The sequence below is a fragment of the Tripterygium wilfordii genome, chromosome 6, assembly GCF_013401445.1.
Source record: "Tripterygium wilfordii isolate XIE 37 chromosome 6, ASM1340144v1, whole genome shotgun sequence".
NCBI lineage: Eukaryota > Viridiplantae > Streptophyta > Magnoliopsida > Celastrales > Celastraceae > Tripterygium > Tripterygium wilfordii.
In genome coordinates, this window is record NC_052237.1 from 9295138 (window position 1) to 9307699 (window position 12562).

At 37.7% G+C, this 12562-nt stretch overlaps 2 protein-coding genes across 3 annotated transcripts; both read right to left on the bottom strand.

Moving 5' to 3' along the window:
* Positions 1–36: 36 nt before the first annotated feature.
* On the bottom strand, positions 37–2357 carry LOC120000777 (dihydrofolate reductase-like). Of its 2 annotated transcripts, XM_038848897.1 has the most exons (7): positions 1860–2350; positions 1694–1792; positions 1525–1566; positions 1306–1435; positions 651–752; positions 504–556; positions 53–278 (listed from the first exon to the last, which is right to left on the bottom strand). In XM_038848897.1, exons 1-7 carry the CDS (start codon positions 2088–2090, stop codon positions 267–269), a joined length of 669 nt encoding a protein of 222 aa, XP_038704825.1. In that variant the 5' UTR covers positions 2091–2350; the 3' UTR covers positions 53–266. The 2 variants fall into 2 exon arrangements, with proteins under 2 accessions (XP_038704826.1, XP_038704825.1); XM_038848898.1 differs by lacking the exon at positions 651–752 and having other exon boundaries at positions 37–278; positions 1860–2357.
* A 1623-nt stretch (positions 2358–3980) lies between these two features.
* On the bottom strand, positions 3981–7658 carry LOC120000965 (serine/threonine-protein kinase PEPKR2-like). Its single transcript, XM_038849152.1, has 4 exons — positions 7373–7658; positions 6220–7065; positions 5061–5357; positions 3981–4741 (listed from the first exon to the last, which is right to left on the bottom strand). Exons 2-4 carry the CDS (start codon positions 6971–6973, stop codon positions 4377–4379), a joined length of 1416 nt encoding a protein of 471 aa, XP_038705080.1. The 5' UTR covers positions 6974–7065; positions 7373–7658; the 3' UTR covers positions 3981–4376.
* Between the last annotated feature and the right edge of the window lie 4904 nt (positions 7659–12562).

The window sequence follows — 12562 nt, forward strand, 5'->3', positions numbered from 1 at the left end:
TCTTGTTAACTCTATTTTTATCACAAAAAAAAACATCAATTTAAGTCTTAACAATTACATTCAAATATGCTGATTCGCTCAACGATTCTATAAAATTACATAGATACTTACACATATTACGGGCAACTCGTAAGACATCTTAATTTTTCTGTCAAGAAATATATAGAATCATCATTGCTTAACTTTCCGTTCGCCTCCAACCATCAAATGAAATGTGACTAACCCGTCGTCCTCCTTTCTCTTTGAAACAAGGGGATACGTCTAGATCATTGAACATTCTGGGAAAAATAATTTATAATTTTAACTCCAACCCAATTATAGCATTCTGGGAAAAATTCATTCGCTGGATCATTGAAAAGACTGACAAACTTTCAAATTCTGGGCATGAAATCAACCCTCAAATATAATCAATGAATTGTGTATGGATGATAAATCATCCTAACAACCATCACATCTTTGCTACAAACTAAGGAACCATCCTCATCAACTATTTATGGGCTCACCATCTTTTGAATTCTCTCCAAGAACTCCATCACCATTGGCAAACTCTTCTCATCTGAGAAAAAACAAAAACCCTCAGAATTCAGGGAAAAAAAAACATTTACAATCAATAAACTCATTAAACAATGAAACATCAATGCTTAAATTACCAATTCTGGGAATTGTGTGTCCTTTAGGATGATGAATCACTACAGGGTCTACACATGATTCCAGTAATTCCTTCCCATATTGCTTCAGAAAGTCATGCTCTCCTACACCAACCAGGTAGGATAGCATTTCATTAATGAACATTGCATTTTAAACACCCTGTTTAAAGAATGAAGAATGATTTGGGTGATAGCTTAGTTGGTAAATTTGTCTTGAGTTCAATTTCCATTATAAACAATATCATTTGTGGCCCCGCGCTGGACTTTAGCTCAACTTACCATGTCATTAGGAAACTTCTGTACGCTCGACCTGACGGGCCAAGATTAGGCTCCTATTGAAAACATGTTTTTTATTGTTATTGATTCAATGATCCCCTATAAGACGTGATCAATGAGAATTAATTATTGGTCAAAAAGCATCCTGTGTGAATTTATGCTCATATTGAAAACATGCTTTATTGTTATTGACTTGATGAGAATTAATTATTGACCAAAAAGCATCATTTGTGGCTTAGGTGATGACTACTATTGTGGTAGTTGAAATGATGACCCTAATTTAGGTCTATATTGACAAAAAAAAATGAACAGAAATATCTAAAAAGTAGAGAAACAGCCTAAGTTTAGACTCATATTGGACAAGAGGATGAACAGGAAGTACCTAAAAAGTGGAGGGTTGGGCATTGGATTGGAGCAGAATATGCCTGTTCAGCCACCGTTGGTGATTTGAACTTTGCCCCTCCAATTATTATAAGAAACTTTATTTTAGGCACTTTCTTTAGTGCCACACCCTGCACACAAACAAAAAACAATTCAGCCCCACCACCAGAGACGGAGACTAATGTTGGTCAATCAACAGAATGTTCAGTGTTCACCGCACCTTCCCTTGCATCCCTGGTAGCCCAGCCGACAGTATCGCTCCCTGCGTTGTTTATGCACATGAAATCAACTAATTGAATAAAAGGAACGTTTTTCTTCTCATTTTTTCCTTCTAATTTTCTCAGTAACCAAACAGAAAAAAATTAGCTAGAACGAAGCAGACTACGTGCCTGTGAGAAACCCAGGAGCCCGTCAAACGGTCCGTGCTTTATCATGTAATCCTCGATATAGGCAAGGCACTCGTCGAAGTTTGTGTACTCCGAGAATTCCTGATACAGAAATGATAAGCGATTCGAACATAAACAAGGATTATAAAGATTTCGAAACAGAACTGACCTTGTTAAACTGGAACCACTCGTAATAAGGAGGATCGAAAATGCCTTCAACGTCAGATTTCCCTTGGGCAGGAAAGGGCCCATCTGGGAAAACAAGATCCAGCTTATCGAGCACCGAATCGGGCCACTTCATAATCTGTTTCTTGAGAATTTCTCCGCTGGTTCTGAATCCATGGAGGCACAGAAACCTCGGTTTCTTCGCAATCCCAGCAGCCTCAGCCTCTGTTCCCATGTTTGGAGTTTGCTCAATTCTTTTTTGTCCCTGTATTTGTTATATCTCTGTTGAGTTTCCGGAAGTTCTGGAGGGTATAAATATGTGTGTCGGGGGTAGATGAACGGGGAGCCAACCGTGTGGGATTATGTAAGGAATGACGATGAATACAATTTTTGGTTAAATATGATTGATGGCTGAGATTTGGACTGGAATGAATTCTTGTCTATTATAAGACAAGCATTGAATTACGCGATTACATTCTTTACAAGGAGATGCGGACATTTGACCTGCACGTTATAGTACATAGATTATTATTATAAGAAAGTATTGAATTACGTGATTACATTCTTTAAAAGGAGATGCATAAATTTTTTGTTATAATTTTAAGGAATTGAAAGGAAGTAGAAGCAGCAAGTAGGGAGATGAGAGAGGGGTTTGGCTCAATTCATTTGTACACGTATTGTCTGTTTTGGACCTTAAACTTCACACTGTTTTGTCTTTTAAAAAGAGTTCTCTATAATTGAGAGGAGTTGTGCTCGAACTTATAAACCACATAGTTGGTTCTCACAGTCTCACCTAACCGATGTGGAACAGTTTGTATTTTTAACACTCTCATGTACTTGTGTGCTTGGTTATGGGATAAGGGAGACCTAATAATTAGATTATATGGATGGAGGTCTTTATGATCGAGTCTATGCTCCGATAACATGTTATAATTTGAACGAATTGAGAGGGAGTAGAAGAAGAAAGTAAGGAGATGAGAGAGGAGTTTGACTCAATCCACTTGTAGAGTAGAGATACCATTCGCTTTGGCCCTTAAGACCCACACGATTTTGTCCTTAAAATGGTCATCTACAATTTAGTGGAATTGAGAGACTCTCACCTAACTTATGTGAGACATTTTGTATTTCTAATCTTGAGCGAACGCGTTTTCTTAGCTATTATATGTTATTACATCTTCCGAACAATGCTCTGTGTTTGCAAGCACAACAAGTCACCAAATGTTGGCAATGGATGTTGAACTCTGATTTCTTAATCAGAAGGGAGGTATTTCCCGGAAACTAGTGTTTTGTTGGTTCTGAAAATAAGCAACAATTTTTTTTTTGCAAAATATGAATTACATTAGTTATGGGGCTGTACCCAGCACAGTTTGGATGAATTGATATTTCCTATTAATATTGTCTAGTATATCAATAATGTATTTTAACTTGTAAAGATTGGTGAAATTAGTGGTCATCTATAGAAGAGATATTGTTAGCTCTGAGCCTAAGAGCCACACGGTTTTATCTTTAAAAATGATTTAGATCTCTTGGTTGAAAGGGATTTGATCTTTACTTATAAACCATATTGATAGCTTACATATAATCGATGTGAAATAAAAGTCTTAACAGTAAAACAGCAAATGAGAATGATCAAAGCCCAGGAGGGTCTGAAGAACAATGCAAGGAAGTTGAACAAGAATTTCATCAAGTATGGGTCAAACCATATTGTTCACGCGGTTCTTTTTGCACTATTTCTATTCTTTGTGGTCTACATGTCGTCCAAGATCTTCAAAAAGATGAAATCTTGGTGAATCTTCTGTGGGCTTGCACGCCAAAGAAGTTGGTTCCCATAGGCCACTAGGATTGTTCATACTAGCGAGGATGCAGGTACGATTTCTGTAATATCCAAAGAATGAACACCCAGCGAAAATTTACCTCTCGCGCACATCCAATGCGCTAGATGAGTACTTTTTTCTGTTGCTGCTAAGAACCCCTAACAGTCACTAATGGAATTTCCGGGACGATTCAATCTACTAGCCAACAATAACAACCACCAAGAAAATTCATCAACACATTAGCGGGAGAGACCGATGTCCCAAACATCACAGAGCCTTAGATGAAATAGGAACAAAACATTAGCGGTACGAGGAATATAATTGAAACCATGTTATTCCAAGTTGAGTTAAGGATCTGCCACGGTGCTTTCAAAAAGCTCACAGCCATCTCCTGCGGAAAAATAGCAATGAACTGTACAACCAGCAGCAAAATTTAAGAAAGCCACCCTCGCATTTACAGATTCTGTACATAATCTTCTCAGTTAATCCAGTAGTACCATTATTGGGTAACAATATAAACATGAAAAAGGAAAGGAATTACAGTCAAATCAATGGACAAGAAATAACGCCATACTTACAAGACACAGTTGTCTAGGCTTGTACTCGTCTTTCCCCACAGAAATTAGCTACGGTGCCCACTAATCTTCAGTCCTCAACTGAAAAACATTGGATGTAATGATGTTAGAGGTGTCAGTCTGTCAGCAGGATCAAAATGCTCTACAGAGATTGCTAGCGGTCAAGTTAGATGAATATTGCTGCTCGATCGGGCCTGTTGGCCCACACAGCTTGCTCCTCTTTGGCTCAGAAATTCTCACGTTAGAAATTGCCACCGCAAGTGCATCAACAAGACCACTTTCATCCTTTTCTACTGACTCACAGCTAGAACTTTCTGACGATGAATGCAAAATCGAACCCTCACAGATGGAACCGCAATTTATCTTGCTGCTGTCAAAGTTGGAGTCACGTGCACCAGCTAGTGGGCGAGAAGGTTCCCCAGCTTGATTCTTCAATTTTGACCTGATAGATAACGTCTTCAAAGTGCGCTCTGTGTAGAACAGAACCCAAGGATGCCCTGAAAAAGCCAATTCCATTGTCAATTGAAAGAAAAATGCACAAAATCCAGCCTCTAATTAGTCCTTTGAGAAGTTCAGAACTAAGAAATCAAAACAGTGATAGGTAATGATATGCAAAAGAGAGAGATGAATGAAGAGAGAATTACAGTTACTGGCCAAAAAAGTTAGTGCGGCATATGTGAAGTTGTGAACCCAAAGAGATGGAGAAATGAGCATATATCAGCACAAAAAGAAGTTAAAGGATTACGAATCAATGAAAAAATTCATGCAAACAAATCAAGTTGCATAAAGACCCAAAGAAAAGGCATAGAAACTTACTCAACACTTCCTCAGCCGTTATCCTTGCAGTAACATCCCTTGTAAGCATCCTTCCTATCAAATCACGTGCAGGTTTAGATATTAACTCCCATCCACCCGAGTTAAAATCAAGCTTTGCATTTTTTATTGCCTCAAAAACTGCCTGTAAGGAGTCTCCCTGAAATGGAAGTGATCCAACCAGAAGCACATGCAAAAGTACTCCAGCACTCCATATGTCAACCTTCTCTGAATAATCCCCCAACAGAACTTCTGGGGCAACGTAAGCTGGACTTCCAGCTAAACCAGACAATGTTTGACCTGACATGGATGAGAAAACGAACTCACAATATTATCAAGTTGAGTTAAAAAAAAAAAATACTGACATTTGAGAAAATTGTTTTAAGAAATTCTATGCAAGTGTAAGAATACCTGAACATACTCATCAATGAAAAGATCTATATCAAACAAAAATCTAAGGGTAGAAATAAATGATTGGACATAAAGAGAACACTTTATCAATGGTAATCATCATACCAAAGAAAGAATTTCAGAGACAGCAATATTTATAATCAAAATTGGCAGGGTTGTACAAAAAAATCTCACAGAAATAATCCAATTAAATTCGATAATGATTTATTTATACCCAATTTCGTGTACCCTTGATCACATGCAGATCATTTTAACCAGCAACATATAAACTTGCCTACTAGATGGTTGAACAATAAGTAACAATAGTCTATAATAATGCGTCCTTACATATTCCATTCTCTAAAAGAAAATCTACAAAACTTCAAAAAGTTCCACACTTCATCACACAAACTCCAAGAATGTTTCTTATTCGAATGTCAAGAAGGTAGATGACCAGAGATTTTTAGCTTTGTTTTCAGGCATCTCAAATTCTCAATCAAGGAACCATCTTATTCACTTTGTTTATTTAGCTCGTCCCATTACAAGCTTCTACACTTACACACTGAAATTTGCACCAGCATAATGGAAGTTTATTTTGATTCTTTTTTAAGTGCACCGACAGCAATCATAATATTTATCTCTATCAGTGAACAAAAAGGTCATGGGATCAATCCCACATGGGTGATTGTTCGTAACTACAAACTGAAAGAAAAATACTGAAGGAGAGGGGGCAGAAAAGCATCGAATAACCATAAAAAGTGGGAATAGATACCATTTGAAATTCTCATTGCAAGGCCAAAATCTGCAAGCTTTATCTTTCCTGTTGTTGTAAGTAATATGTTCTCTGGCTTTATATCTCTGTGTACAACACCCATGTCATGACAATACTTAACAACGGATATCACATCCTTGAATATATTCGCAGCACGTTGTTCTGAATACCGTCCTTCCTTCACAATCTGGTCAATCAAACGTCCTCCAGAGCACAACTCCATCACAAGATGAAAACACTCTGTCTCCTCATACACAGAATGCAACGTCACAACTCCAGGATGCCCTGACAAGTGCTGCATTATCTCCACCTCCCTATGAACGGTCTCCTCACCTTTTTGCAAAGTCTTACATGCAAAATCTGCCCCACTTACCTTTGACCTGCACAACCAAACAGACCCAAATTTACCATGCCCAATTGTGGCACCTGAAAAATAGTCATCTTCAATCTTGTTTTTTCGACCCGTCTGGGTAGCAACATCAATGCACCCTATCTTCCTCTTAAGACCCCTTCCTGGTGGTACCAATAATGAGGCACCGCAGGGTGGAGCAGTAGCAATGCCTGCAAGCCTACTTTTGCAAGAATTATTAGGTTCGGTGTCCGCATCTTCTTTGCACCTCTTCTTTAACCTAGCATAATCTTCTAGCGAATAATGAGACCTAAGATTTGATGGTCGTGAATCACGAGCTGGTGCTACTTCTTCCGCCACATTTGGGCACTGATCACCTTCACTTCCTTTCCTTTTCTTCCTCATTAATCCGGATCAACAAACACTTTCCACTGAATGTAGCCAGAGGGGATTGGAGTTATGTATTTGTAGAGTCATACACTACAGGGTTTTCGTATCTGCAACCAAATGAAGAAAAAAAAATCCATCGGCAAAATCTAATCAAGACCTCGCACACTTTTACATACTCTGGGTTTGCTTGATCGTTCAGTAAATGGAAAATAGAATAACCCATAAACACTATTAATGGAAGAAATCAGGATCCCATTGTCTCTAACTGCTTTAAAATTGGACAGATTTTTTCAGTCGTTTGTTCTAAATTCGTGATGCATGAACCAAATTGTCAACAAAATCAGAGTACGTCTGTATGAAATTCATAATTACTTCAAAACAAACAAGAACAGAATATTAGGGCAAAGAACGAACCTTTGAAGTAAGACAATGCTCTCCAAGATTCAGAGATCAGTGAGATCAACGTCGATGTCGCGAAAGGATATCAAAATCGAAAACATGGGTATTGTGTGGAAGATTCGACGATTAGAAGTTAAAATCGGAGAACGACAACGGCAAATCCCATTACGATATTGGGGACTGATCGAGTCGTAAACCCTAGAATATCAGATTTCAGATTCGTCCCAAATTATTATTGAATAATCTTATTATCCGAAATAGTGAAAGGAGGTCTGAGATTTTACGGTTCTCGTGTTTCTTTCGCGCAAACCGACGTGTCCATGTTAAATAGGAGTATATGTTATGATCCCCGCCAATGTTTTTCATTGGCTACAATTCCATCTCAAAACCATCTTAAACAATAGACTTCGTCGATTGGGAGTGTTTTGTATTTTGATGAACCCAAATGAGATGTTATCAGGTAAAAAATTATGGTGTTATGAGATAAGTTTTGTTGACAAACAATATTTGATGTGTCACAACAAAATATGATGAGGCGAGTTGATGTGCACTTGACTATTTGGATGCACACAAAATTTGAGATAAGATTAACTTTTGTTTAACTTTAACTATGATTTAAGTTATTATTTTATATTTTATGACGAATTAAAAAAATTATTAATATATATTACATATTAATACATGTATATTGCATTAAAAAACATAACTTTGTTAGCAAAGTCTTTGTATCAAAACTAAACCCTACAAGTCAGTTGACACATGGCAAGGCGGGATCCACAATGTATAAAAGGCGGTCAATCTCCTAGTGACATGTGGCGGAGGCAAAGAGATTTTTTTATATTAATTGGTGTTCATTTTGCAGGTTTTAAATTGATTGTTGACTTGAAATCTAGGGATTAGTTCTTAGAAATCAAGACTGTCCAAGAAGCTATGATTCAGGGAGTTTGGTCCTAACGGATAAATTATTTTTAAACGTGATTTATTGGATTATTACCGAGATTTTAGTAGGATGACATCAAAGAGGGACCTAGAGAACGGAATTTTATTAGCTTAACAACCTAATTTTCTCTCAAACATGTTTCCAGCTGAAACACGTCTCTACGCAGCTCAAGCCACATTCGTCCTGCACCACTCAGAAGTATCCATTTTCACACGATCTTTCGTGCAGAAAAAGTAACGAAATGATCGTCATGAGTCATGTTCCCATATTTTGGTCCATGAAGCCTGAAGACTAGTGAAGCAGAGACTGCCACAACATCCAAGAGAGTCCATTTCCTCCAAAAGAAGCAGCACGACCAGAAGGACATTGACATTATTCCCACATTTAGGAGAAAGTTACAGTTACAAGACCCACTAATCTAGACACTCCAACAAGCAGCAAGAGAGCAGTTTTGCCACGATTCTCGTAATGTTCCCACAACCAACACCTAAAGCAGAACAGAAGAAGTGTTCATCTCTTAGCACTATAAAAGAAGAAGAGGAAGAAACATCCCCGCGTCAAACACATATCTAGCGTCTTCAATACTTTATTTGCTTTCTTAGGCATGACTCCGACCACTTATCTTTTTATTTAGCATGGCTCCGTGCCAACTAATACTTAGATTTACATTTTCAAAAGCCCTCACGGCTATGTTTTAGTTTAAACTTGTAAAGTACGCTTACATCTCAAGATGTCCATTTTTCAATGAAGATCCTGATGCATTTCAGCAATACGTTGTTTTTCATTTCACTTCAATAGGAGCTCTTTTCATTCCGATGATTAGTCTTCTGTTTTTTCTGCTTTTTTTTTGGATTGACACTCCGGGCATTTTAAGTCATTTTCCCGACAAGGCAAACCTCAAGCCAGTAATTTATGCTCTCTAACTGCGCACAACCTGTTTGGTGGAGAGGTTAGATTCGGTGCAGCATCCTACAAACCATCATATCAAATCCTTTGGGTTGCAGCAAGCCCTGACACACCTGCAAATTCAACAAAACTCATGTTCCCAACAACCAGAATTGTGAGATCTCCAGTCCAACGCAGAAGAAGATAAACATATTTTTGACGCGCCAGGTGGAACGTAAGTATCAAAAGCAATCAACATTGTGATGTCTTCTATCCAGTGTAGAAGACGATAAACACAAAGAAACAACATAAATTATTGTTATAATGTCAAAAATATGTGCCATAAGTTTTTTTTCATACATAACAAAAAAAAATTATTCGGAGGGTAGAGAAGGCTTTAACTACACAAGTGGCCTTCTACTCTAGCTACTTCTTCTTCTTGTCTCAACATATCATATCAAATCCTAAATCATCATTTCAATTTCGTTGTAAAATAGGGGTTTTTTTTTTATCTTTCCTACAAGTGGATCATAAACATTTACTGCATCTGATGGGAACTACTTGAGGATTTGAGATCTATTGGAGATGAAATCAAGGTTCAAACAACCAAATCTGACCTCTTTCCCCAAACCTCATATCTTCTTCTAGCAGTTCATGCTCTTTCCCCCAAACCCCTTCATGTCTTCTAACAATTCCTAATTTCTCTCTCCTACGCAAATCAACAAACACTTTTTTCAAGCGATGCTTGAAGTGTTCCTTCAATTAGTGTCGTATCCTGAACCACCAAAGATTCCATGGAAGGAGCTGTGTAACTCGGAAGGAGTTGTATATGCGATTTAGGATAAAATTGCAAGAAGCAAAATAGTCAGTGGGAATTGTGAAAATACCAGCACTTTTTTTTTATGCCAAGAGAGTGGAGCTCCGTGTTTTTTTAAGTGGAACTAAGTTTTTATGGATTGAGTTTTCCAAAGAAGTAGCTATGTGCTGCTTCAACCACCATCGCTACTTCGAGTAGTGGATTTGTACCGAAACTCGCAGCCAAACACTTAGGTGACTGAAACGAAACTCACAGCCAAACACCCAAGTGACTGAAACGGACAGTTGCACCACAAATTGTGGAGTTTCAATGGTGACAAATGGGACCCCAAGCGGACCCAATATTTTTGTGTGGAGAAAACGATATATGAATGATGGACACATATCACATTAACATGCTATGATTATTCTTATATAAAATCATAAGAAATAAATAGTATTAAAGATTTATGTATAAATTTAAATTAGTAGTATACTTGCGCTTCTGTAATTGATATGGAAAATACTTGTAGAATTACATATGCTAAAAGATATTCGTTCGCCTCTCTCCATCAGATTTAGAGAAAATATCAACTCATTTCACATTAACCTTATATTTAGTGTTCTTATATGCATATATAATGTCCAATTATAACATTTAGCGATATATGAGTCATTTTGAATTTTCATGATAGCTGTAAATCGTGTTAAGTCAACACACATATACAACATAGATGACACAATTATGATTCAATTGAACTTACGACAGTACTTCACATCTATCACTCGTGCCAAAACAACCATAAAACAAATCGATAATCAATTGAGGAACAATCAACTTAGATTGAATCATCAAATTGCAAGAGTGAAGAGAGTGACCAATTGACCTTGATGATACCAAAATGACCTCCTCTCAATACCTGTCATGTGTCTTAACGCCTAGCACAAAGGGTGAACATCAAAGGGCGAGCACCCCAGGACAAGCATCAAAGAAGACGAGGAAGATAGCTTATCGACAAGATCGATAAACCACTCATCCATAAGACCAAGAGTATACACGAGGACTAAGAGTCCCTGAGAACATCAAAGTAAGGCGAGGAGGAGAGCTCTTCAGCATGATTGAAGAGCCACCCTCGATACCCCGCTTAGCACATATTCTTGATTTTTAAAATATCAATTACAAAGGAAGCAAAAAATTATGGATCCACTCACCCACGATCTCAGCTTTGATGAGGAGAGACTTGTGATATTCCATAATTGCTCTCTTCTAGCTACTATAAAAGGGGACCCCTGCCTCAGGTAAACATTCTAAGTTCTAAGCACTAAGCTCCAATCGCACTCTAGCACACTTAGGCCCCGTTTGGTAGACCATTTCGGAGGCAATATATGCTGATCAAGACAATATATGGCCTGATGCAAACAAATAGCAATTTAATGGCTCAAAAATCGAGACAATTTTGAGACAATATTATTGGATTTTGAAAATGGTCCCAAATCATACAATTTTGAGACCATTTCAAGTTTCTTCCCAATTTGTCCTCATTTAATTACTAAAGTGTCGAAATTACCCTTGCCTTTTCCTCCCTCCCACTCTCCCTCTTCTCACATCTCGACACTTACAGAACCAAGCATGAAGACAACTCCATTGCCGCCGCCGACCTCCAACAATAGCCTGTATATATCGAATAGTGTCCATCGTTGAAATAGCTACATCTGCATCCGGTTCGGGTAGCATGCCTGGCATGAATATGCCTAGGTCACCGACACCTCTCTCTCTTACCCATCTTGCCTGTCATCTCTGTTTCTAGCTACGTTTGGGTACCGATTCTATGAAGGTGGAAAAGTGGGTTGTGGATAAATCAAAGGGGAGAAGAAATCGAAAGAAAATGAGCTCCTGGCCTTGGGAAATCCAATTCAACTTTCAATCTCAAGTCAAAGAGAGAAGACCTATGCCCGGCTAGAGAGGAAGAGATAGGATCAAATTGAGGATTATCTTTATTTGTAAAACAAAAAATATAAAATATGAAAGTTTTTTTTATTATTTATAAATATTTTAATTAATTATCTTTCTTTTAGAATTTAATTATTATTTTTTTACGTTTATATGCATATGTTATAACTAAAATGTATAATACCCATTCACGTAATTTATCATTATCACAGAATATTACATAGCATATATGTTACCAGTAAAAGTCGAACCAAACACTAACAACCATTCAAACAGCATATCTGCTACCATTATTGTTCAGCATATCTACTACCACCATATCTGCTAGTATATACGCTACTGACAAAATTGTCTGCCAAACGGAGCCTTAATATCAAATTGAGAGAAGAGAGCTCCCCTCGAGCACACCGTCGAGCCCCCATAGTTTACGTGCTTCCTTGCGCAAATCAGCCTTCAAAGCGACCAGGACGATCATGACTTCAGCCCTACCATCGATGACGCCCTCGGAACCGAAGATAGTTTTGAACGTTATCAGACCTATATATAATCAATCATCAATCAATCATCAATTTATATATATAAAATGGAGGCCTCAAGGATGCTTCCCCTTGAATTGTGGAGAATAGCAAAGAGA